We start from the raw sequence: 26,803 nt of genomic DNA, 5'->3' as shown, positions 1-26,803 counted from the left end.
GTTAGCTGGGTATTCAAGTGCAAATGTGTTTTTTTCTGAATTCACCCCTAAGGGAGAGCACATTGATGTGCAAATGGCGATGGGGGAGAAGGGATGCTGGTGGCTCCTCCCATCTTCCTTCTCAAAAACTGCAGTTGTGCCATGTGGCAGAGCAAGGGGATGATGCTCCTGGTGAAAAGGGGAAATCCTCCTTCAGAGGCAACTTCGCAGCTGAAGGCCTCCTCCGGCAGCCCACAGGTGCAGGATGCTGACGCTGTCGGGAGAGGAAGCTCATGGAAAACTGCCAGCGTACGCTCTGCTCTTCCCTGGAGTGTCCCTCCTGCCCGAGTGGGCAGCAGGACAGGTGCCACTGCATCAGCAATTCCTCTGTCTCCCCCTGCCTTCCCAGTTGTCCACTGAGCTGTCAGTCCCGCTGTGATCCCATTGAGGCCACAGGAACAGTGGTGAGGGATGTTCCTCCCCCAGGCCATGCACACTCTCAAACACAAAATTCTATATCGAGTTATATATGAAAAATGCAAATGAAAATACAACACAACTCTACCCAAAGATCTTACAGAAACAAAGCATCTACATCTCCAAAAATAAACACCACCTCGGATTTGGTCCTATGGGATGAAAACAGGGAACACTTTGTATGTAATGCTAAAAATAACAAAAACATCCACATTTGGACATGGTTTCGGGGTGCACAGCAGTGTGCATTCCCAACTGCCAAATCACAGCATGGAGCAGCCCATGCCAATGACCCGTGTCAGAGGCTGCCTCATGGTGCAGCATTCCCTGGGGGTTTGGGTTTCTGCCTTTAATGAGCTGGTGATGAGTGACCCTTGCTCAGCCCTTCTTCATTCCTGGGCCTTCTGGGAGTCAGGAAGAACCATTTTAAATCCAATTTCGTCTTAGAGATTTTCTGAGGCTGGGAGTGAAGCACACTGTTGAGACAGCACAAGTCCTAGCTCCCTACTGCAGCCTTGCTGCCTATTCCAAGTGTCTGTCACCACATCAGACAGCCATGCACAAGCATGAGTGGCACTTCTGCTGCCATTCCAAATCCCAGCCCCACCAGCAATCCAGGATCTAGCAAAGGTCATGTTTTCCCAGTGCAGACGGGGCACTTTGTGACATTGGACTGCTACCAAGAGCTCACCACGGGCCAATAACACAGCGTTTTTGGGGAGGGGGCCCACTGAGTGTAGCAGCCTACAGAGAACCATGGTGCCACAGCTGGGCAGCTAAAACCCGCCTCAAATGGGTAAGCCCCAAGTCTGTGCTGTGGAATGCTACTGCAGCAGAGCTGAAATGCTGGGATGCAGCACGGGCTCCAGCTGGGTCAACTCTCTGTTCAGAGCCAGGCTCTTCTGGACCCTTCCAAGGGTCTGTGTTCTTGGTCATCAGCAGACCTACAGTTTGGGAAGGACAGCAGTGCATTTGGCTCCACGCCTGAAATAAACACTGCCATCCATCAGCAGTTTGGCTTCTCATTCATATGATGGGCTTGATCTTGAAACCATCTGTTTTCCCTCAGCTTGCATTCAGCTTTCACTTGGACAGCAGAGCCCTTTTCAGCTACAGCCCAAGGGCATGGGGGTGGGAAGGCTGCTTCACTGGCTGCTTCACTGGCTGCTCTCTGTGGCCAGAAAAAAATAATTTGCTTGGAGACACTCACCAATGACCCTTTTCTTACAGGTAGAAGTAAGACTTGCAGGACTTGCTGGTGAGGACAGCCAGAGCAGCAGCCCTGGGACAGAGCTCAGAGGGTGCCACTGGGGCTGCTCATGCTAGATCCATGCAGCAAGGTAGATCCCATGCAGTTTGGAAACACTCAGCTGATCAGACCCTGCAGCACACCAAAAGAGTCCTTTTTCCAGTGTAGGACTCCAAGAGAAAAGGGTGCTTTCAGCAGTGTAAGCAAACCCTCAGCAGTCTGAGAGTCTGTGATGAGTAGTTTCATTCTGGTAATACTTTTTTTAACCTCTCAGTAAGTTTTCTCCTCCAAAAAAAAAGTGATCTGGACTCTGTCACCAAGAGCCTCCGAGTGCACTGGTTGTGGCTTGGGGCTTTGTTTCTTTTCCAGGGAGTAGAACCAACTCGTTCACTGAATGGGTTCTTCCCTTCTCTCCTTGGGATGCTTTTGCTTTATGTCAAAAGGCTGTTTTTTACTGACAGGTTGGTGTAAACACACATTTTGAAAGGTGCAAACAGATGGTGGTGCCTGTGTCCTGCACACGCAGCGCTTGCACATCTCCACAGTGATCACAGCCGTGATTCCTCACGTGTCCCCATCAACAGCTCCAGCATCCGGGTGGGAGGAAAAAGCAGAGCTCTGTACTGCACATCTCGTATGGGCTCACCTGGGAAACAAGTGGCCTCCAGGCCTGCAAAAGATGCCCAGGCAGTTTTGCCTCCTGCTCACTGCCATGCAGAAGCCGAGCTACAAGGCAGAGGGAAGGAGCTGTGTGTGTCCATTGGCCCTTCTCCCTGCTTCATATGAAGCAGAGTCTTGCCCAGCTGACCAGCACAAACAGCTCCAAAATGCACGAGAGTGAACTGCAGAACCCTGTGCACTTCTAGTGCTGCAGGAGGGAAAGAGAGCATTTCCTGCAAGTGTTTCTCATTCCCTGGGCCAAACCTAGACCTGGCACAAGTCAAAGCAATGCCGAGAGGAGCTGATGAGAGCAAGCCTCCCATGATGACACCCTGAGCAGTAACTCCTGTCCAACCCAGTGGGGACACCATGTGATACTCCGTCAGTCCCTCAGCAGCTCGTGGTGCCAAGTCTGCAGGAGCAGGTGATGTACCACATAGTGATGATAATTAAAACCAACTGCCAAGGAAATGTCTGGAGAGAGCAGCAAACTGTCAGGCTCAGGGTAAGTACTGTCTCCTGCAGCACGGACACAAGATAGCTGTATCTCTGGGAGGGCCCTTCGGGAGGGCCCTTCGGAGGTAATTTCCAAGGAATGGATACGGAGGAGATTTTTGTATTAACCCTTTGCTTGACTTGACACTGCAGTTAAAGTCCTAACTGTTGCTGTTGCCACGCCATTTAGAAGTTCAGCTGCTAAACAACGCTGTCAGCAAGCCCTCCCCTCACTCAAAGATCCCGGGGATTACATCCACAGACATCCCTCGGTATGCTGCAGGGCACATCTCTACCCTCGAGGGACAATTGAGGATGCCACATCGCTGGAAGTGTTCCAGGTCAGACCAGACGGGATTATGAGCAACCTGGTCTAGTGGCAGGTGTCCCTGGCCATGGCAGGTTGCTGGAACTGGATGGCCTTTACAGTCCCTTTCAGCCCAAACTGTTCTGGGATTCTGCGACCATTTGCTTCTGTTGAGAAGCCACGGAGAGTTCGGGTCGGGAGAGAGACCCGGCGGCGGCTGCAGAGGTGGCGCAGGACAGCACCTCGGGCGATGGGAAGGCGGTGCTGCGAAGGAGCTCTCGGTGCGCTCGGGGTCCCGGCCCGCTCCCGGCCCGCTCCCGCCCTCCCGGCCCGCTCCCGGCCCGCTCCCCTCCGTCACCGGGAGGTGGCACCCCGCCGCCCGCCGCCGCTCCGGGCATCGCCCCCGCCTCGGGACGGCCCCTCCGCATCGGCCCCCTCCGCATCGGCCCCCGGGCACCGCCCCCCGCTCCCCACACAGCCCGAGCTGCTGCTCCACAGTTCCCCGGTGCTGTCGGAGCCCAACCTTCGCTGCCGCCTCTGGCAGGCCCCCCGGAACTCCGAGCCTGACGCGCTGTCCCACGCGGAACACCCCCAGTCCCTTTGTTCATTGTTCCTCTGGTTACAGCCAGCGGGAAGCTGCGTGTTCTGGCTCCTGGATCCGCTCTTCAGGAGAGGAACCGCGCAAAGCTCCTCTCTGCTCTGCTGGAGTCTCCACTGACACCCCATGCCTTAAACTGAATTACTGGGAGTCACGAAACACCTTGGGGAAATGGGAGCATCTCTGCTCCTGCTTAGCCACATGTTAAATCCAGGTGCTTGGAGGACATAAACCAGGATACCCAGACCCCCCAAAAATATTTTAAATCCTGAATCCCATTTTAAATTAATCTTTGCCTTTTAACCCTTGAGTGACTCTGGTCAGCTTTCCTAGCCCTCCTGCTGAAGCTTCCTCCTCTAGGAGACAGGGAAATCAAGGACTTTCTGCACCAAATACCTGCGGCAGCTGAGGCACTGGGAGTTTCCTGACCCAAATGGAGAAGGTGACAACAGGACAGACAGATATGTGCTCAGGGAAAGGCTGCCAGAGTGGCACCAGCTGCCCAGTCAAGGGTCTGGACGTCCATCCATCCATCCATCCATCCATCCATCCATCCATCCATCCGTCCATCTTTCTCTCTCTACATCTTCCCCTGCAGCACATCTCTGCCCCAGACTCTGCTGCTGGACACAGAGCGTCCTCACTGGAGGACACATGAAAGCCAGTTTAGTCACAGAAATAAATTTTTCCTTGGGATCCCTGAGCCCAGACACAACCAAGTCCCTTGAGGGCTTTAGGCCTGGCAGGACTCCTTCCTGCAGCTCACATTGTTGAATAATCATATCCCATTGCTTTGATATATCCACAGATTTTCAGTGCCTGCTGGAGCCGTGAGTGTTCACAGAAAGGCATTGACATTTCTCCTATGGCTTTGCAGCACTCACTGACTTTCCAAGCCCAGCAGCCTGAATCCCCATCACTGCTGGGCTTTGTCTTGTCCAGCAGACTGGCAAAGCAAGCAAAGCCCTCCTTGCTGCAGGAGTGAGAGAGCACGACTCCAGGGTTGCTCCAGTGGCCCATGCTCTGGAGCTGCCGTCAGCCCAACCCTTCTCTTTGTGTCTGGTACATGAGGTCCAAGTTGTGGCAGTTGTCCTTGATCCCAGGTACATCTCAGTCTGTTCTGCAGGGCAGTGGCACTGAGCTTGCCCAGAAACACACTTCTTAACCCCCAGATGCATTTGGGACCATCCAGGGGCTGCTGCTGGCACAGAGCTGGATGGTTTGGCAGATACAGCTCTAAAGAAAAAGACGGGGAAAAAACTGGAGGAAAAATGTCCCCTCTAGCCCTCTTGTTGAATTAAACCACATGTATATTTTTAAAATACAGCGGAAAGGAACAACTCTCCAGCACATGTTCAAGAGCAGAGTCTTATTTCAGAGATTTCAAAAAATTAGTGGCTGAAAGCTGAAACAATATCGCCCTTAGACGGGGACATTTGGAAGTGATTAACGAGCCTGAACTCATGCGTTCAAAATAAGAAGTTAGTACCTCACGCTGGTAACAACTGTCAGCTACTAAAAAACTGGGGAGAGGGGAAGAAGTCAAACTCAGTCCTGCATAGTCTAATGCTCCAAATCAACAGGAGACAACTAGCAAGCCCACCAGCTTGCATCTTCCCTGGGTTCATCACCTGCAGAACTCAGATGGAGGCTGCCAGCCCAGGGTACAGGGAATCCAGAGCACCCTGGGGGGCTCTGGAAGATTCTCCCGTGCCTCTGTGACCAGCAGCATCCCCACAACTGCAACACGATGCAAAGTCCAGAGCTCTTGGGACGTTTTCCCACTGTATGACCGAGACCAGTGAATTCCCACCAGAGCAGTGCTGCAGGTGACAGGGAACCATCAATGACACACCAGTGCCATCCCACAGGGCATCTCCTCCCACTCCTGGTGCTGCTGGAGGGCAGCTGGTGGACAGAGACAATGGGGAGACCCTGCAGTCTGGGAACGCCTCCAGATACATCCAGAACCCAATTGCAAGCCAAGCTCCAAGCTGCAGGTCCACACTGGCAACCTGGTCCCCAGCCATGTGGGTATCTGGGGAGCTGCATGCCAGGGGAGCAGTGGGGGCATGGCTGTCTGTCTCTCTCTTCTGCACTGAGGGGCTGCAGAGGGAAGAGCCAGCCCACCCATCAGAATGTGCTGCCCAAATGGAGATGGCTGCAGGCATCATGAGACACCCATCCCATACCAGGGGTGCCTGGATGTGGAGACCCTGCAGATGCACCAGGGCAGGTGGTCTGCCCTCAGTGGGATGCCACAGCCCATCCACAGTCCGTCCCATCAGGCCAGGGCTTAGCTGGGAGCTGTAGAGAAACAAACCTCCCCATGTCTCATGTCTGACAAAGATGAAGAGTTTGAATTTGCTTCAGTTAAAAGAAATTCCGGTAACACAACAAACATCTGGGAGTTTAAAATTAAACCAGACTGCTTCTCCTCTGCAAGGAACAAGCACATCCATCCTCTGGCTGGGTACCCAGCAGCCCCTGGCACACACAACTGGGCCCAGGGCTGCGCAGACAACGGGAGCCCCAGCAGAACAGCTGCTGTCCTGTTACGGGACACGGCCTTGGACTCAGCCTGCATCCCTGGCCATGTTTTCTCCTTGCCTTAGCAAAGATTTGGCCATTCAAGCTGCTCCCAGAAATTCATGGCATTTTAGAAATTGGCCCAGAATTTTCTCCACCCTTCTTATTTCTTTGTTTTGTTCTCAAGTCTGTCTGAATCCCATGCTGCTTCTCTGGATTTCCCTGGGCTGGGGAATGGTCAGGGGCTGGTAGCAGCATGTGCACGCTTCACACACATGTGTACAGGCAGTGCCATTAGCCCAGGAGTCCAGGATGTGTTTCTTATCCCCAGGCAGACCAGATGTGGTGGCAGAACAATGCCAAACCTTAGTGAACTTGTGACAAGGGAGAGCATCTCCATATCAGCAAGGAGACCAGCTGCCAGAACCCCGACCTCATGGCCTCTCCGGACAACAGGCATCTGCATCTGTCTGCCCTTCAGTGGGGAAATGTCTGTCTCTACAGTCTGACACACTTCTCAACCTCTCCTCAGAGATGAAGCTCCATATCCAAACACGGGAGCATACAGCAGGGAGCAGGAATTGGTACTGATGGACAAAAGAGCACGCAAAGTTCCCAGAGCCAGGGATGCTGTTCCTGTGAATCTGCCAAGGCTGAAGCATAAGGAGCTTTCTTAGCTGAAAGGCACTGAATGCAATTCCACCTCCTCTTGGGAGCATTCCTGAGCACAGATCATAATTGTTATTATTTTCTTGTTTCTTTAATGATATTGAACATGGTCTAAGACCCTTAATCACAGAGGAAATTACAGCAGACTCTCAGTGGGCTGACAAACGGGGCTGAGCATGGCCAAGAATAGCCATGCTGACAGCGTGTCCTGCCAGGAGCAGCTTCAAGGGCAAATGGAGGGATTGGGGCAGGGAGCAGCTCCCTCTCCATGCTTCAGGCAGGAGGCTCCCACCCAGCTGGAAGGAGCAGAGTGCACAGGGAGCCTTCTCCAGCCCACTGGACAGCCCTTCCTGTGACCACAAGCCTGTCCCAGTGTTTCCCCAGGCCCCCAAGCTGCGGTCCCTGGGCACACACAGGCAGGGTGGGAGCAGGACGCAGAGGGCAGCGAAGGACCAGCAGCAGAGCCCACTCACTCCCCAGACTGGCCCTCACCTGCTCAAAGTCTTTTGCATGGGAAACCCAGAACTCACTCTTCACAGAGAGCACGTGGATTCTTCCCTTGATATCAATCTCATGTTTTATCCTGTGATTTTGTAAAACAAAAGATGAAAATTTTTAATGAAACATATTCCTTTCTTTGGCACCAGGAATTATGAATTGATAAAGATTTCCTATTACCTTATAAAATCTACCCGGCCAATCCTTCAGCAAGGCCATGCCCATAATTGCAAGCAGATGTCTTTCTCTGCTGACACGTTAAATGGAAGCAGAAAGACCCGCTGCTATCTCCCATCAACAATTTGCACTTAAGCAGAGAACAGATTTTCACAGAGCGGGGCTGCTGGAGGAGGAGGGGGATTAGGTTCCTGCAGCCCAGGCATCTCAGCATTACAGCAAAACAAGGCAGCTCGGGAAAACAATGAACTCTAAACAGTCCCTAATCCCAAAGTAACCAAAAGCTTTTGTGCAGGAAAATGAATTTGTGAAACTAATACTGCCAGGGCCCACAGAGAGCACAGGGGCTGAGGTAATGCGAAGGAGAGATGATGCAGCTGACAAGCACCCACCTCAGCTCCCACAGACACTGCCTGGGCAGCCCTGGCTTTTGAGATCCGTGTGAGCAGAGTTGTCCTGTCCCACAGAGGACAGGGGCTGGAACTATGAAAGTGGAAGTGGCAGGGTGTTTAGCGAACATTAAACCCAGGAAGCTTAAAAGATCTTCCAGGATTATTAAATAAACATTTAGGACAAATTAGACTATGAAATGGTGAAGAAATTGCAAAGACTCTGGAGCAGGCAGCCGGGGCTGCACAGATCCAGCTGTGCAGGACAGTGTTTAATCATTTACATAGTGTCATCCATAGTCATGCCTCAACTCTTGGCAAGTGTTAATCCAGGAGTGGGACTTCAATAAAAATGTAGCCTGATATTAACATTTTATTAACCACCATTTAACATGCAAATTTGAACATGCCAGCCAGCACCATCAGTTTGGCCAGGCCAACGCTGCCATCACTGTTCCACAAGCCCTGCAAGAAGGCACATAGCCTCACACGTGTTAAACTACCTCAGAGCTTCCACAAATAGCTCAACCTTCTCCAAATCCGTATTTTCTCTTGCTGTACAGTAACTGGGGAGGCTGTCTGGGCTGGGTGTGCTCACCCCCACTTGAGGATGACCGATTTAAAGGTGTCACATTTGTCTCAAGGGACTGCAGTTTGTTATTTCTCAGGGTTTAATGTAGTTGTGAACACCATACAGGAGAGGCTGCACACATGCTCGTCAGCCTGCTCAAGGCAAATGCCCTGATTTCCTCATTTCTTGCCAAGTAACAGCACAGATACACTCCACCATCCTTTCGAGGCCATAATTTATTCATATACAATACCATCCCTCCCAATAAATTAGTCACATTAGTAACTCAAGAGTTTGGAGAAAGTCGGATTGAGGCAGTGAAGTGCCAACAGCATAGGTTGCCAATAGTACAATGGGCCCCAGCCTGAGCTAAAGAAAAAGCAGAACAGCTTTGGTAGCAGCCCCATGGAGCTGTTCCTGCACCTCAGGAACAAGAGCAGAGAGCTGGATCCCAAAGAATGCTGTATGGAATGTATCAGGTATGGCTCCTTCCAGCCATGTCCTGGCTTCCCTCCTCCTCTCCACAGAATGGCTTGGCAAATATCTCCTGGTTGTCTCTAAAGGAAAAATATTTCAGACAGCAGTGAATCCTAGCACACTTCTTCAGAAAAGAGGGACTGTTTGCTGACTGCTCGTGGCTCTTGGGATCTTGGCAGGCTGTGAGAGGAGCCCGCTATGCTGCAGCATGCCCATGCCCTCACACTGGCAAGTGGAGACAGATTCATCACTCTGATGTGCCAGGAGGAGGGAGAGCCAGGGCTCCCCTGGTGCTGGCGGGCACTGGCAGACTCTCTGCCAATGGCAGGGGCACAGCAGACCCTGCTCCCGCCATGCAGGCAACACTCTCGTGGCAGACTGCCGCCCCAAAGGAGATTTCAGCCTCTGATGGGAAGTTCTTGAAACAAAGCCCTCATTTTCCACAGGCTGTGAGGCCACCGTGGTGCAGCCGGCCACCCTGACAGGTTGACCCTCAAGGCTCTCCTGGATGGGGCTTTACTTCAGAAGCCACGTGCCGGAGAGCTCCTGGACCCTGCACGTGGGTCTGGCTGCAGTGAGAAGCTCTCCAGAGCAGAGGAGCTGCCAGCTTGCCCCACTTCCCTTCCAAGGAAGACATTCAAGCATGGCTTGGACACCTACAGACTGCCCAAAGGGAGCAGCTTATCCGACAGGCTGCACGCTCAGAGGCTCAGATGGGATTACTGGGGAAGAAACAGTAATAAAAAAATGTCTGTTCCTTTGCAAAACAGGGATTTTAAAAGCACTTGCTAAAGGCACTGGAAGACGTTTTTCCTCACTGGGTCTGAGGGAACTCTTTCTCCTTGGCAGTGCCACTGCAGCATGTGGAGCTTGGCTGGGATGGAAAAAAGAGCCTCTGCGCCAGGGAACAGCGGTTTGCAAACACAACTCTGGCCTTGGGGTGCAGGGTGGCTTTAATTATGTGTGTATGTGTGTCCTTTTTAAGGGTCATCCAGCATGTTACAGTGAGAAAGGAGGAGCAGCCTCTGAAACACAGTGGAGCATTTTCTCTGCAAGGTTTCTGGTGTTGGGGCAGGGGAAGAAGAGTTTCACTGTGGCTTTAGAGAACATTTGAGCTGAGACCTTGCATGTTCACCCAGCAACCCCTCACTGCTGGGCCCATCTATAGCCACAGGGAGCTCAGGGATCCATCCACTGCTTCCCCTGGCACTGCACAGAGCAGTGATCGCAGTCAGCGCAGCTCCCTCTGCCTGCAAAGGGAAGGAGCCTGTTATTTCCATTTTTACTCTGTTATTTTTCAGTTATTTGTGCTATTCTCACTGCACACCTGGGTTACCTGCTTATGGAACAGCTGATTAAAGCAGGACCCAGCTCTGGATGGCAGATGTTTGGCTGATGATGCCAGACCAACCGCTGCCTGTGAGTCGGTGACGAGCCAGCTTCAGCCTGGCACAGCTCCAGTGCATCACCCCCTCATCCTGCACAGCATTCACAGAGCTCCACACCAGACACACCAGGCTGGCATCCTCTCTTGTCCAGAACAAATCCTCCTCACTTGCTCAACTGTTCTTCCCAGCCTTACATTTCCCAGCAGCGGTCAAAGCAGAACACAGACTGCCAGCAATGTAAAAAATTAACTGAGGGATGGAAGATGAATTTTTATATAGCATGAAAGAAAACTTTCTTCTGTTTTAGTTTTAACGATTTAGTTTGTAACTGAACTACAAACTGGAGGCCAGACAGGCAGAACTCAACAGAAGGAATGCTGGAGCAAAGAGGATAAACATTATTGGGAGGATAAACTGAGTCACAAAAGGATGACATTTTATTTTAGGATTTAAGATTCATACTTCAGACAAGCCCAGGCTGTAGCAAGCCTGAGTGTCCCAGAGGTGGCACATCCCTGTCCCACAGACACCCCACAGCAGGGCAAAACTCAGGTTCTCTCCCAGGACAAAGTACGTCTTAGACTGAGCATTTATACACATGCTTGTAACTTAAACTGGAACTCATTGTAACAATCAGCATCTGACATTTTAAAATGTAAAGTGTATCCATGAACTGCACAAGCACCCCTCTCTCTGTTCTGGGAACACTACGCTAGCAGACACACGGTGCCTGATTTAAGGAGACTTTTGTGCTTTCTCATTTCAGTAAACATCTCTTTGCTCCACATGACTCCACACAAGCACAATCCAGGATCTTGGGTGCTTCCTCCATAGTTTATACTTAACCAATTTCAGGTTTTAGTAGACTTTTTTTGTTGGGGAGCAGTACAGGAAATCTGAAGACAGCAAAGGCACCCACATGCAGCAGTTTGACTGCGAGTCTCATTTTTTACATGACCAAAAAATACTTCAGGAATTGCCAGTTACAAGAAGCCAGTAAAGGACCTGAGTTTGTAAATTTTCAGCAAACACATTGCCTGGCTTCCTGCATCTCTTCAAACCGACCTGATGCTCTCACTTTGTTGAATGATCACAGATGAACCAGTAGTGAAATGCAGGGACACAAAGCAGAGCCAAATTCAGCCCAGGTCCTGAACTGCCCCAGGTCAGCTCTCAAACTGCCCCAGGCACCAGCTCTGAGTTGGGAAAAGGAGACCCCAAGCAGCAGCTCCACAGCACTGACCTTACCTGATCTTGTAGTGACAACACTGCTGCAGCCAATGGCTCAGGCCAAGTGCATTGAGGAACTCGTTGCTTGCCCGAGCTCTTAAACCTTCCCCTGCACTCAGGACACAGCTGGGGCTGCAGCACCTTCTCAGCTCTCAGCAGTTCCTCACCCGACAGGTGGGCAGACAATCACTTTGATTAAAACCACCTGCGAGCTGCAGCCAGGGCTGGCTGAAGCAGCAGGAGCTTCCCAGGAAGGGCACCTGCTCTCCCTGCAACCTGCTACAGCTGCTGCATGCGGGTGGGCATGCAATCATGGAATCAATAAGGTTGGAAAAGACCTCCAAGAACATTGAGTCCAACCTTTGGCTGAACACCACCACGTCAACTAAACCAAAGTGCCACATCTATCATTCCTTGAAGCATTCCAGGGACTGTGACTCCACCACTTCCCTGGACAGCCTGTTGCAATGCCCTGGGACCATTGACAGCCTCCAGGCCAGGCTCCCCCAGCACACCCACAGCCAGTCATGCTGCAGCAGCCCCAAACGTGGGGTTAGGAAACAGCATCTCTTTATAAAAAGGGGGGTTAGGGGAATCACATTTAATGGATTAATTTGGCAATTTTAGCAGCAGTGTTCTCTCTGCTAGAGCCAATCCTCTGCTGTGCTGCACCCAGAAAGGTGAGGCAGCAGGGACAGAGGCTCCCTGCCCTATCGCAGCGGGGCTTTTAGGGGCACTGTGGGCACTCACAGATAACCAGCCTTTCAGCTCATCATGTCCTGACTCCATTCCCCACACAGCTGGATATGTCAGCCCTCTCCATCATTTCACCTCATCAATCTGTGATGTTAAAGCCCATGGTTTATTTATTTCTTTACTTCACTAATAAAGCACATTATCTACAATGATTAATTTTGCAATAAAGAAACAACACTACTACAAATGGTGGTCTAAGACAACCTAGGGGACTCTACAAAGTTCACATCCTAAATCCACCTCTCTGTTAGCTGTGAAACATCATTCCTCAGAGTACTTGGCTAGTTCATGGAATTCTTCTACAACCAAGCCTGTGGCTCTGTCCCCATGTGGGGAGCAAGCACCACTCCCAAGCTAAGGAATAATTAATTCACCAGTTTTGAGTGGGCTTGGTTCAAACCTCAAAAATGAGGATTTGTTATTTCACGTAACTGTGATATAACAGGATTATCTCAGACCTCAGATATTCATTCTCTTACAGTATTGGTGATGGATGAGAATACTAAATGGAAGGAGGAAAGATAATGAATGCAGAGTGGTATGGGTCTATGAAAAAGAGAACTAGTTCAATTAACAGAATAATGAATTTCAGCTTGGTCAATAAATGCAATCATTTGGGTGAGATATTATTTGTCTTTCATAAACTATTTGAAATCATACAAACATGACATTTCGATTAGGGCAAAAAAGACATATAATGATAGAGAGCCAAGTTGTCACAGATCAAACAGACAAAACCCCAGACTGACGGGTCCCACAGCAAGGGCAAAGAGGGAAAGACAGAGACGATACATTCCCTGCGGCGCTCCGTAGGGACAAGTCCTTGGCCTTCTGCCACTCTTTGCCAGCAGCCTAAAGGAGCTATAAAAACATCACTGGTAAAGTGAGGGAGTGACACAAGCTGGAGGAGCTGGCCATGAGCTCCCCCCAGCCAAAGCCCTGGGCAGGCCAGCAACTGAAGCTTTGCACGGGCTTAAAATGGAATGATAGGTCTGGGCAGCAGCAGCTCAGGCCAGCTGTGCACGGGAACTGCCACGGCAGGCTGAGGATAGGGGATCGCAGCTGAACGCTGCTGCAGACAGGGGCCTGCACAAGGCCAAAGGCACAGGTAGGGGCAGAGAGCCCCCTCTGCCCCTGGTCCCCATGCCCAGTGCACCAACACACTGGGCACAGTGTGGAGACTCAAAGGCTACCTGGGTGCAGCACAGCACTGGGCAAAAAGGGCTCAGCTGGCGCAGCGATGCCAAGGCAGGCACCCAGTGAGACATTACAAGAGATGCTGATTAGGGAGGGCTCCAGCCCATCAAGGCACCACAAGGAAACAGGGTTAAGGCTTAAACTAAGCAGGTTAAGACTATAATGGGTTTTTTTTTACAGTGAGGGCAATTAGCTACTAGGAATTCTTATCAGAGTTTGTAACGGGTTCTCCACTACTCATTTATTAACTTTGATCATGAGGATGGGATCTCTGTCTAATCAGCCAGCTCTGGTTCATACAGGAATTCAGGGCAATCCTGCAGCCATGAAGACAGGAGTGACATGGTCACGAGGGTCCTTTCTGCAAGCATGCAAGCTCTTAACATCACCTCACACCCCTCTGCCTGCCCTCTTTACCTGCTATTTTAGCTGCTATTTCAATGGTTGTACATATCTGTACAATAACAGGTCTTTAGACATTGCAGACATAAATTGTGTGTGACCTCAGCCACTGTTTGGTGCATACGCATCACATGCTCAGGCGATCAGGCAAACGCCGGCAGCGGGGATGTGGGAGGGCTGAGATCAGTGAGGGAGCTCTGAGGAGCAGGATGGAGGAGCAGGAGGGTTGGCTCCAGCATCCCTGCTGCAGAGCAGCGAGACCGAGCCGCTGTACCCGACTGCCAGGTCCAGACAGCGGCTCTCCCGCCACCCAGCACCTCACTTGAAAACGGATGGAAACGTTGGGCAGTCGGGTGATTTCATCTTCTTCATAAACTTCTTGAACTCTTTGTTCTTCTTGTCCCACTTGTAGATGGCTGTCAACAGGTACTGGGTCTTCACCTGGCGGCCCATGATGAGGAAGTAGTGGCTGAGGTTGTCCAGCTGATGGCAGGGACAGTCTGCCCCATTTTTTAGGAACAGCACCAGCTTCTTCAGGTTCTTCTTCCGAATGGGCCCCAGCTTCAGTGCCTTCCTCTTCCGTGGAATGATCATCTTGTCCCCATTCTCCTTCTTCACTTCCTTTATGGTCATCTTAAGAGCTGCAAAACAAGACAGGAGAGGGGAAAAACAAAACTCCTAAGCAGCCTCCACCGGCAAAAAGCCTCTGCTGAGTGAGGCTGAGGGGGCAGCAGTGCCGTGGCCCCGGGACAGCAGCAATGCCCTGTCCCACTGCAGACACACAGTGCCCCACTCCACTCCTGCATTCCCCTTCTCCCTCTTCTGCTCCTGAATCCTCCTGCTCTATGGCGTTGCCCTGGCCATGATTTGGCCCACTATGACACTCACACCCTTGCACCTGAGGTGGAGCTGCCCCATGCCCAGGAGAGCACCAAGGTAGAACACTGACCTCTTTGTTCCCCTTCCTCCAGCAAAGCACCCAGTACTTTCCATTTGAGAGGGGACTTGTTCAGCTGCCAAGCACAAATGTTAGCTGAGTAAATTAGGTGACTCCCCTGCTCTAGAGGCATGGAGAGACTCTTGAAAGGATCATTTAAAAGGTCAATTTGGCTTCTCAAGCAGTTGTTTGCAGTCACAACAGCCCTCAGGTGCCTGTGAAACAACTTTCCAAGCACTGGATGTCTCTGCATCAGACCTGTGGAGACCCCAGCATGCAGTCATGTGCCTGCACCTTCCCTGGGAGAAGGGGAGTTGGTCTGATGCAACTTCCATGGAAAATACTCTCCTCTTTGGGTTCAGCATTTTCCTGAGCTAACTGCAATACCCTCCTCCCCGCCCTCTCCCCACTCCCCAAAATAAAAAGGTTTTTTGCCATGACCATGAAGAGGAATTTTGCATACATGGGAAAAATGATGAAAATGTGTTGTACATTAAAACATCATTTCTGTGCCATTTGGCTCTGCCTTGTTTTTGGGGAAAAGCACATATGGCCAAAAATTGCTAACATATTTTCATCGTTTGGGAGTTTAACTTCAGAGCTGCAGATAACTAGTGCTCAGAGAGGTGATTTGTTGGCTGCTGTCCCTTCTCATTAGAGTCTCAGGGTGGTTGCAGGCAGTCCACAAGAACCTCTGGCTCTGGCAGGGAGATGGGTCCCCACAGCATCATTCCTTGAAGTCCTGCTCTGCTGGAACATGTAGCAGCAAACACATGTTGCTTCCTGGATGGGAGCACTGCTCACCGCTCCAGCTGCAGATGGCAGCAGGACAGCACGGTGACAATCCCAAGCAGGCAGCAGAGACTCAGTATCACCCTCGAGCTCCCAGCCACTACCTTGGCAACAGGAGCAATGGTGTTTGTCTGTCCCTGTGCCAAAAACATCGCTTGGGTTTGCCAAGAGCCCTGTCATGTTACACTGTTATTGTACAGGAAAGTAATCTAGGACTGGAAACCTAAGTGAAATTTTCATTCCATCTGCTTTCCGAATTCAGGAGCTAAAGAGACTCCAGCTTTAAGGAGCTAAAGATGCTGAAACAGATCAGTCTGCAACAAATCTGGAAAATGAGGTAAGTAGTTTTCAAGCAGCTCTAAGCTCCATGACATCAACTGGGCAGCAGTAGCAGCAATGCCCCTCAGTGTGAGCCCCACTTCCTTTATCCATGCTGACTTAGAGCCCTTGCACTAAGCACACAGGTGGCTGGGGCAGGAGGGATGGTAACACACCATTACAATGGCACAATAAAAGCCTTGCAAAATGGCTTGTTTGCAAACTGCTTTGCTGAGATCACCGCAAAGCCTTGTCCTCGTTGCTAGAGGAAGAGAAGTATCAGCCAGCTGGTGGAGGTGCTGATCTACTCCAAGTATCATACACCACGGAAGACAAAGAAGGCCTGGTAATCCTGCGCTGTGGGAGCTCGCAGCTCCTCCCTTCCCTGCACACAGCAGTTTGTGAGCCAGCAATGCAGGTTCATGGGAGCTGCCCAGGGGACCCATAAATCCAGATGTAAACCAAAACCTCATCCAAACCTTGCTCGTGCAGAGCAGCACACAGAGCCAAGATGGGACAACACCAAGGGGGATGAAGGAGGAGGCTGACCAGAGTGCAAATAGTTTGTGTCAGGCTCTGTTCCTCCCAGCAGCAATGTCCTTGTCACCAGCAAGAGCCTGTGGTGCTGCCCAGGTAAACACAGCCTGGCTCAGGGACACGAGGCTTCGTCTGCCTTTGGTGTTGCAGGCTGAGCAGCCACACAAGCATGATGATCTCTGCTCAGCCTTCAATCCTCTGCTGTGACCTGGCTCCCCAAATTTCCTTTGTTCACTTTACTTGGGCCATATTCCCTAAGCTCCAACCCACATTCCAGGTGAGATTCCCAGGTATGAAAGCTGTGTTCCACGGTAGCAGGCCGGACACACAGCTTTGGCACATCCCATGCACACCAGAAAAGCAGTGCCTGAGGGTACATTCGTTCTGATGCACATCCCACTCTGAGAGCTCACCACCACGCAGTGGGAGGCAGCTTCCAACTTACGGCTTTCCTAGAACATGGCATTGGGCAGGGGAGACCATGGTGCTGCAGCAGCTTGCCTGGCATCTCCCCAACCCTGGGAATGCTGCTGCAGCAGGCAAAAGGCTTGAGCGGGATGCTTTGAGTCTTGGCTCCAAGACCCAGCTGAGCTGCCAGAGCAAACAGCTTCCTCACTGGGAACCTTGGCCTTTCCACTCCCCTCATGCCACACCAAATCCGTCTCAGCACCAAGTGGGAGAAGGGCCAGAATCGCCTCTGAGATCCCAGGACACGCTTGCTCAGACAGACTAAATCTTCAGCTGTGGCTGCCAGGCAGGAGCTGACCCCAGGGGAGTTATCCTCAGCAGGAGCATGTGCCACCTTTCCAGTCCAGCAGCTGCACTGCAACCACAGGTTGCTTCGGCATCAGCTGTGGCACTGGCGGCAGCACCAGCCCCTGCACTCTGCATGCCACAATGGCTCAAGAGGGCTGCAGGATCAACATGCCACCCACAAACCTTCTTACCATTTACTTTCATGGGACACACACATGTTCCAGCAAACCTTCTCCAAGGATGGCACTGTACTGGGGTAGTCGCCAGCTGAAAGCAGGAGCCCCTGTACTCTGTTCACAACCCACTACCACGCACCATTCCTGTTCCCCACTGGCCCCTCCACCCCCCTTTTTCAGCACAGGACAGCCTGGGACCAGAACACCATCTCTGCAGTTCTGCCTGCACGGGCAGGGGCCCCACTCCAGCACCTCATGTGCAGGAAAGGGAACGTGAGAGAAGGGAAAGCTCCACTGTTCCTTCAGCCTCATTTTTCCTTCCTTTAGAAATCGCTGAGAAGGAAGAAACCTGCCAGAAGACACATTAGGGCTGTAACAGGAGAAGGCTGCAGGCAAGGACCTGTCAGTCACAGAGAAAAAATAAACAGCATGTATTGATTGTTCTGCAGTCCCCAGTGCCACAGAGCCCGTTCAGCAGGATCCCCTCAGACCCCAGAGAAAGGGCAGAAACAATAAATAAAATCACTAAGAGAAACAGAGCGTGGAATGAACTCCTGGAATAAGAAACGAGCGCTGGCTGCAGCCCAGGGCAGCTGGGGGAGGCGGCTGTGGGGGCACTGGAGACCAATCTCATGCTTCCTCTTGCATCCATCGCTGCCCCAGCACACCAGCACTACACTAAAATTTACACCACAGTTACCCCTACATACCCGATCCAGCCCCCGTGCTGCTCTGTGCTCAGGCCAGGGTTCTGGCACCCCTTGCTGACATCCACCCCAAAGTTGTCTTACTCTCAGAGAAGTGGCCAAGCTGCCTCAAACCAGCATCCTTGTTCACGCAAAGGCAAACCCAGAGTTCTGTTGGACCATGAGGCTGGCAGTCTCCTAGCACCCCTCCAACCCCCAGCATCTTGTCCAAGATCCTCTCCTGCCTTGTTTGTGTTCACAGCTCACCACAGCTCTCTTCCTGCACTGTACTCTAGATGGACACCAGGGCTGCTACACAGCCACCTCCAACACTGGCACAGCCACATATCCATGGTGGGCAGAGTGCTCGTCAGCTCGTCTGTAATAAGCTGCTGGCATGCAAGAGAAACCTGCAGTAACGACACAGCAGGAATCAGGGCAAGACCTACCAACAGCTGCCCCATGCAGCACATGTTAGTTTAAACATTTATTGTACATGTCTGGCTTTGATGAGGATCTGTAACCTGTCAGCTGCCAGTGTTTACCTTGGTGGACGTGCATGAGAAACCTCAGTCTGAAGGTCTGGGAGTTTATAATAGCGCCAGATAAACAGCTTTCCTTGAGAAATCACCCCATGACAGTAACCCCCCAAGACTAAACAAAGATCCAAGGGCCATGCACTGTGGTTTGGCAAAAACTTCCTGAAGCCAATGCCTTCTCCACTAGCCATACCCTCTGCTGAGATGTCCTTCTCACCCCCACACTGCCTTCCCTCACAGGGCACAGGTAGGACCTGCATTGCATCCTATCCCGTGCTCCTGCTCTCCAGCTGGCTACAGATGGGCCACATCTGCCAAGAAATATTTCCATCCTTTGGACACTGTCACCACCTTCCTTCCCAATAACAACTTACACTGTGGGCAAGTCACTGTCCCAAGCTGCTCTGCCAAGGTAGGGAATTCTTCTGCTTTGGCCTCTGCTCCCCGTTGTATAACTGTCCCAGAGCACGGGAGGATATTTAGCAGCAGAAGTTGATGACAACCATGCGGTTAAGTTTGTATTTCCCTTCCCAGCACTTGCTTACCAGCAGGACATCACCTCGGCTCACGCCTTGCACGCCTCTGGCAAGGGGACAGGTATTGCAGTGGCCCACCTGCACCAGATCCACTGCTGCCACCAGCCAGTGCCCCTTGCTCCTTCTCTGGGATGGAGGTCCCCAGGCTACAGCCCCTGGACTGGGGCAATGCCTCTGCATCACTGCAAGCCCAGGCAGGCAGCTCCTATCCAAACCAGGTATGATCCCAGAGGCCGCTTCTCCCTCCCCACCAGCTGGGAAACTCCCTGCAGTCCCTCCGTGTGTGTGCAGTGGGGAAGGGGCAGCTCTGATTCAGCTCCCATCACATGCCCACCCAGAACAGAGCTCTGAGCACCCCAACTCTGAGCGCTCAGCACTTCCCACTCCCCAACCAGGCCACGCACTGAATGTCTGCTTCCATTCCCCAGCCAAGCCAGAAGTATGCACATTCCTGGGAAACTATTACATGGGTGTTCCTGTTGATGCTTTTCCCTGTTAGAAAAAGCCTGAGCTGAACTTAGAACTTCTGGCATACCAAACCTGCAGGAGAGTTGAGAATTCATTTCCAGCAGAAAGGGTAACACACCAGCATGCAGAGCAGGTTTGGGTTTGCATAAGCACGCTCCAGTACAGGGCACATTCAAGTGCTAATCCCCCAGGAATGCACACCTTGTTCAATATGCCTTTAATAATCTTCCGGGAAAGTTACATACACCAGCAAGGATGTCAAAACCAGTTAATTCTGGGTTTGATCTGAGAAAGCTAATATATTTCCTTGTGATAGTCTTTTTTTTTAAATGAAATTCAGTTTACCTCTGATTGTCTGACTCACTCACTCATATTTAGGACAAAGCTTTCAAGCAGCTTTGCATTTTTTAACTCGCTGCTTGGCCCTAGCTAGATAAGGATTGGCTTTGGATTTTTACACCTAGATTTGACAAGAGCAGCATCACTTCACTCAAAAGAAACACAGCAGTTTAAGCAATCTGGGGAAGAAGGAGGCTGGTTTGCTTCTTCATGCTTGCAAGCAGAATACTGGTCCATGCTATGCATCATTTCTGCAAGCACACAAGAGCTGGAACACCAGGGTTGAGTTAAAAACCTCTCCCCACCCCAAGATCACTAAAGAACCGACACTACAACTTTTGCCCCATCCCCAGCCCAATGTGCCCAGGAGGGGCAGGAGAGATGCCCTGCACTGCCACCAGAACTTGCCATCTCTGTCCCTGGGTGCGCTCAGCTGTGGGAGCTGGACGCATCCCAGACCCATCCAGACCAGACCCCTCCCATGCCCACCTCCGCATACCCACACTGACATCTAGAGGCACACGTGCCTGGCCTTGGGGACAGATCGCAGGCCACACCAGCAGTGCCACAGGCAGGGAAACGTGGCAGTCCCAATCTAGCCCACACAGGAGCCACGCTGCTCCATGCCCACCTGGGAAGCCTTCGCGTGCCTAGAGTGCTCCTTCTTACCAAACTCACTGGCACAGAGGTGCTCCACAATGGCCTCTGACTTCATCTCGTTGTCACAAGGTGGACACACAGTTGTTCCTGGCAAGAGGAAAGAAATTAAGACAATTGAGAGGTGGCGAGAAGCCAGAACAAGTAGTACCACAGAGCCAGACTGCCCATGCTGTCAGACTGCCACCCTCGAGGGGGACACGTGCCCATGCACCCTCCCACAGGCTCCCAGCTCTGTGGGACAACACCCTACTGGGTGTAAGGAACCATCCACTGGCTTACATGGCAGCACTGGCCACAGGTAGCCTTCTGCCAGCCCCACTCCAACGCCGTCAGTGACCCCAAGGCCAGCCACAGGCAGGGGTAGGCAGCTGCTAAGAGCAAAAGGACAGCACTGGCAAAGAGAGGAGTTTTCAGGGCCAGGCACTCAGCTGAGGGGAGCCGCTTGCCAAGGGGCATGGCCCACAGCCTGCTGACATTCCCTCCCCGTGTCATGCCAAGGCAGGCACACAATGCCCAAACCCCGGCACAGCAGGAGGATGCTGTCCAGAGATGGCTCAAGTGCCAAGGGACTACCCTGGTGCCAGGCAAGGGGGTTCAGGACTGCGACAGCCCAGTTCAGTGCAGTGTTCCCCTCGGTACTAGAGATCATCCCACAGACTGCCCAGGCAGTGCTCAGGAAGCCCCTCACCACCCTCTCTCCTGCTTTGCCCCAGAGCAGCACTGGCTGGGGACGGACCCGCACAGCTCTTGCGGGTGCCGCCACCACCAAGACTGGTCATCCTCTCTTTTGTTTTGAGCCCAGGGCAGGCTCATGGCTCCAGCAGAGCAGAGCCATCTCTGCTTGCCAGTCGCTGGCAGTGGCCAACATCTGTCTCTCGGGAAACACCAGCCCAGGGGATTTCACTGGGATCTGTCCTGGGAGGAAAGCTCACTTCACCCAGAGAGTAAGAATCTGTTTCCAGGTTCCCATCTGCAGCTGGAGCAGAGACCACCCAGCAGCACAGACATAGACTTGAGCTACTGGCAGATGAATTTATTGAGCTGGGAGATGCTGCTTGTTCCTGGTCCAGCAAGACGGAGGGCTCTTCCCACACAAGGGAGTTATTCTCAGGGACAACACTACAGCAAAACATCTGCCAGTCCCTGCATGTAAACTGAGCACTCATGGCCTTCCAGCCCTCAGCCAGGCCAGCAAACCCACAGCACTGCTGGACCGAAAAGGCAGAGAGGCGTCCCAGAAAGAGGGGTGCAGAGCCAGCACGGCTGGCGAGGGAGGCACAGCCAGGACCATAGCATCATGTCTCCTCAGCCACAGATGCCCCATGGGGATTCAGGCGAGACATTTGTTTTCTGTGGCTTGTTCTTCCCCTTTCGCCACCCCCAAATCTGTTCTGTGCCAAATGCTAATTCCCGGGGACATGCACCATGACTTTATTAATCACACATGCAGTGCAATTGGCCTTCCACTCGCTCCTATGTGCAAGTCACAAGTCAGCCTTCACAGCACCAACATCCACCTCCACAGTCCCACTCTGTACCTCTGAGAGCTGCCCATCATCTGGATAACCTCTTCTTCCAGAACCCTAACATGCAACTACCACTATCACCATCTAACTCAGAGTGACACAGGGAGAAGCCAGCCTCTGGAGATATGATGACATCCCTAACACTTTATTTTTAAAATCAGCAGTCAGAATATTTCTTTCCAGGCTGCCCATTTAATGAGCTCATGACAAGGGAGAGAGGGTGCTCATAGGAAGGTGACACAGGCCCAGCCTTCCATCTGTTGCAGAGCCAGCAGTTCATCACTGTGCATCAGGAACAAGCGGGGGGTACCTGCCGTGCCAAGCACTTCAATCTGCCTCAACAGCCGGAGTGCACATGAGGAGGCTGACCAGGCCTGCACCAGCCAGACAAACACGAAAGCCACCGCTGCATCCATTCTATGAGCTTTCCAGGCAGCCAATTAAAAAATAAAAAAAAGCAAACAAAAATGGAAAATAATACTCATTGTTCCCTGGTGCAAATACAGGCTTTGTTCTAGCTATGCTCCAGCAGCCCCTGAACAGGCTGTAACACACCCAAGGTGGCAGGGACCCCTGCCTTGCTGTGCCAGGGCCCAGAGCCAGCAGCCATCCTGTGGGCTGGACCTGGGAGCCCCTGGGTAGCCCCTTCCACAGGCAGCAGCTTTGCCCATGCACAAGCCCCCTGCCCTAACTTGATCAGGTTGCTCAGAGTCTCACCAAACCTGACCATGAATGTTTCCAAGGACAGGGCATCCACCACATTTCTAGGCAATCTGTGCCAGTGTTTTACAACTCTCACTGCAAAAAACTTCTTCCTTATATCCAATCTAAATCAACCCATCCTTCAGTCCTGCCTCCTGCAGCCCTTTCACAGCACAACAGGACTGCAGGAAGCACTGTCCCCTGTCAGGGGGAAGAGAAATTGTCCTCCACTCTGCGTTACCACATCACACTACAGTCAGGAACACAAATGCTGGGGGCCAGCCAGCTTCTACACAGCTCTGTGCCCCAAGGAAACTGCTGTTCTGTGGAGCCACAGCTACCTGAAAACTGCAAACCCTCCCATCCCTCCTGAGGCACTACAGCAGACATCTCCAGCCCATCCTCGGGGCCCACTGCAGGTTGGCTGGGGCCCATCTGCTGCAGCTGACGGCTCAACTCCAAGCACAACCTCAGCCTGCCTCCAGCTCACTTGTTCCCTGCTGACCATTTTCCAATGCCTGGCTGTAGAGCCAGCTTACTCCAGGGGCAAGAGAAGGAATGTGTAATGCTGTATTAATCTGCAACTCCCCTGATGCATCCTGCGGGCCTGCAGGCTTTACCGCCTGTGCTTAAGGAGAAAGGAATTCAGCAGGTCAGCTCTTTGAGAGGCAGAAACAAATTCCAATTTCAAGGTGTTAATGGGGAAAAATACTGAAAGGGTTTGTTCTTATTAGTACCAAGAGAAAAGGGGGGGGACACTGCTTAGTTCTGACCCTCTTTGAATCAACAGGAAACACCCTGTGCCCAAGAGCAAGGGGGCTCCAGGAGTTGGTGCTGACAGAAAACATGGGCAAACCATGGGCAGGGTACACATAGCAGAACCCAGGTGGAAGAAAGTACCCAGCCAGCCCAGGGACAAGGACTGAGCTGCAGGTCACCCAGAATAACTCTGCATCTGCAGGAGGTGGCAGTACCAGAGCCAAAGTAACGGGTACCTTACGGGCCATCTGCAGATCCTCTGTGGCAAGCAGGAGATCCGGCAGTGCTGGTTCACATCACAGCAGTGCTTGCAATTAAGTTGGAGTTTTCTTTTTTCACTCCAAACTGTTTGAGGCACCAAAAGAAAGCAGTAGTGTCCCACCCCAGTGCTGCCTTCAAGACAGGTCCAAAAGGTTAAGAGAAAGTTGTTAAACTACACAACAGAAAACCTGGCAGATGCTGCTCATTTAGAAAACTGTTCCCAGGTCTTGGCTCATTAATGTCTGTAAAATGAATGAGCTGCACACAGCTCAGACTCTATTTCGGACCCTGGAAAGGGCAGCTCAGACCCAGCTGCCCCAGGAGCACGCTTGGCTGCAAGTCCCTGGGGAAATAAAAGCAACCTTTGTACCTACAACACAGGACATAGCTGCAGTCTTGACCAAGGGTCCAGGTTCACATAGGACATATTAATTTAGAGTATTCCTGGAAAACAACAAGGTTTCTCCAGCAATCGCATCAGTAAGGACAAGCCAAGCCAGTATGGCTGTGCTGCCATCACTGTAAGGAGAGGCTGGGTCCCCGGCAATGAGATCAGCCAGAGCTCAGTCTCCCGCCCCCCGGCACTGGCACAAGCTTCACATTCCACCTGCCTCTGGATGTCATTGCCGAGATGTGACATGGGCTCCTGTGTACAGCGCCTCTGGGTACTGAGCTTGGGTGTCCCCCCCGTGCCTGCAATCCCACAGCCACTATGCCACTGCTTTCACTGCCCTCCGCATGCCCCTGCACAGCTCCTAGAGACACCTCAGGGTGTCACCCCTCTGCTGCAGGATGCACTCTGTTCCTGTCCTGTATCAGAAGGACTCCCTGAAGTATGAGTCCTTTCAGGATGGGCAGGACGACATTGCACAGACCCTGCCGGCTGGGTTAGTCCTCCCAGTCGAGCACCACACACAGCCTTTGTCTATACAGGTAACTGCAAAGGGCAGACAACCCTCCAGACACAGCGCAGAAGCCACGGAAACCACTCAGCCCCACTCCTCGCCTGTCCCCGAGCTCCTCCCGAGTGCCGGCACTTTTTCCCCCCCGTGGAATCAGGAGTGACAATTCCTTTCAATGAGGCTCTGCTCGCCAAAAAGCACTGTACTCTCTTAGAGCCCTCTGCCATCTCCCTCTACAAACATCCCTCCTCCTAGCCTCTCACAGTGCTCCAATAGCAAACGCCGAAGTGACACCAGGATGTTTATTTATTTTCAAGTTTCCAGCAACAAGCCAGACTCACTGCAACTTGAACAAGCTAGTCTGGCACCACAGAAACGTGCTGCATGCAATGGAAACAAACATGAACCACGTTCACTTTCCCTAGTCGTTTTTGGGCAGACTCTTCCTCCCTCTCCAGCCCACCCGAGGGCAGGGTTGGATCTCCACTGCATGCCCAGCCACCAAGCTGTCCAGCCTCTTGCCCTAGAACTGCACTGGACGTGGGGGATCACGCCAGGACTACTGTCACTGTTGACTCCAGTCAGCCAGCACTTTCTGTGTCATGCAGACCATGCATTCTCCTGCTGCCCAGAGCAGCCCTGCAGGAGTCAGGCTCAGGAGCAGAACCAGGGCAGCGCAGTAACTGAGGATGGAAGGTCACACCCTGGTCCATCAGGGCTGGAGCCCAGCCCCAGTGTCTGTGCAGGGATCAGAACAGGCACAACCCCACCATGACCCAAACAGCCTGTCCCAAGGCTCCAGGATAGGGATGAGGAGCTGGTAGGGGATCCCACCTTCCTTGGGACAGGAGAGCACAGAGTGCTCAGAGACTAGAGGAGGGCTGCTGCAAAGAAGAATTCAGATGCGCTTCCTCCAGCCACAAGAGCCCCTTCAGTCCCATGTGGCCCCTCCTGGGCTAGCACTTGCCCTGTCAGCTCAGAAAGGAGTGCCAGGAGCAAGGCTGCTGCACAAGCCATGCCTTACCTTTGGGCCTGGAGACCTCGGTGGCATTGGGAGCTGTCATAGCAATGCAGACGTCATCCTGGGGAAACTGGTCACACTTGAGCATCTCTGGCCAGAAGAAGCCAAAGAACTGCATGACAGGCTCACAGGAGTCACGCACGGCCTCGCAGAGCCAGCGGCAGGGGTAGACCGGCCGGTCCAGGCAGACGGGGGCAAAGAGGGAGCAGAGGAAGACCTGGGTGCCCACATGGCAATTCTTGTTGAGCAGTGGCACCCAGCTGCTCGCCTGGTGCTTCACCTCGGCCATGGTCTCGTGGTCCAGCAGGTTGGGCAGCACCATCTTGTCGTAGCCCACGCTGTGGCAAAGCCGCAGGTCGGCAGGGATGGCCACACACTGGTGGGGTTTGGCGTAGAAGCGCCCGCCAGGGTAAGGGCCCAGGTCTGACTGGTAGCTGACATAGTCGTACTCGCTGGCCACGCCACAGGCCAGCAGCCCGGCGGCCACCGACACCAGCGCCCGCAGGGCGGCCCGACCGGGCCCCCCCACGCTGCCCATCGCCGCGACCCGCCGACGGTGGCCCCGACAGCACCGGACGCCGCTCCCCGCCGGGCGCCCGCTGCCGGCGGCCGCCCCCGGGGACTCTCCTCGCACCCCCGCCGACGGCCCCTCCGCTGGCCCTACCGCCGCCCCTCGCTCGCTGCCCGCAGAGCCCCGCCGGACGCCGCCCTCCCGCCGCCCCGGCCCCGGCCCCGCTCTGGCCGCGCGCCGGCCGCGCCGCGGGTTTGTGAGCCCGCGGCAGCCAATCAGCGCGGCGCCGCCCGCCGCGCGCTCGCCCGCCGCTGTCAATCAGCGGCCGC

General features: G+C 52.8%; 1 protein-coding gene across 2 annotated transcripts; it reads right to left on the bottom strand.

Moving 5' to 3' along the window:
- Nucleotides 1-10,878: 10,878 nt before the first annotated feature.
- SFRP1 (secreted frizzled related protein 1) lies at nucleotides 10,879-26,575 on the bottom strand. 2 transcript variants are annotated; one of them, XM_039564349.1, is made up of 3 exons: nucleotides 25,967-26,575; nucleotides 20,811-20,879; nucleotides 10,879-14,689 (listed from the first exon to the last, which is right to left on the bottom strand). In XM_039564349.1, exons 1-3 carry the CDS (start codon nucleotides 26,499-26,501, stop codon nucleotides 14,367-14,369), a joined length of 927 nt encoding a protein of 308 aa, XP_039420283.1. In that variant the 5' UTR covers nucleotides 26,502-26,575; the 3' UTR covers nucleotides 10,879-14,366. The 2 variants fall into 2 exon arrangements, with proteins under 2 accessions (XP_039420283.1, XP_010406681.2); XM_010408379.4 differs by having other exon boundaries at nucleotides 20,802-20,879; nucleotides 25,967-26,563.
- Between the last annotated feature and the right edge of the window lie 228 nt (nucleotides 26,576-26,803).

The sequence above is a fragment of the Corvus cornix genome, chromosome 22 (assembly GCF_000738735.6).
Source record: "Corvus cornix cornix isolate S_Up_H32 chromosome 22, ASM73873v5, whole genome shotgun sequence".
In the NCBI taxonomy this organism is placed as follows: domain Eukaryota; kingdom Metazoa; phylum Chordata; class Aves; order Passeriformes; family Corvidae; genus Corvus; species Corvus cornix.
The sequence above is the reverse complement of the archived record's forward strand: the minus strand, read 5'-3'. Positions and strand labels throughout refer to the sequence as shown.

Bases quoted from the DNA above. Each gene is read 5' to 3' on its own strand.
- SFRP1 (XM_010408379.4), bottom strand. From the start codon at position 26,501: ATGGGCAGCGTGGGGGGGCCCGGTCGGGCCGCCCTGCGGGCGCTGGTG. The intron at 20,880-25,966 runs GTAAGGCATGGC...TCCTCTTGCCAG, and splicing joins CGAGGTCTCCAGGCCCAAAG to GAACAACTGTGTGTCCACCT. The intron at 14,690-20,801 runs GTAAGAAGGAGC...CTTGTTTTGCAG, and splicing joins CCTCTGTGCCAGTGAGTTTG to CTCTTAAGATGACCATAAAG.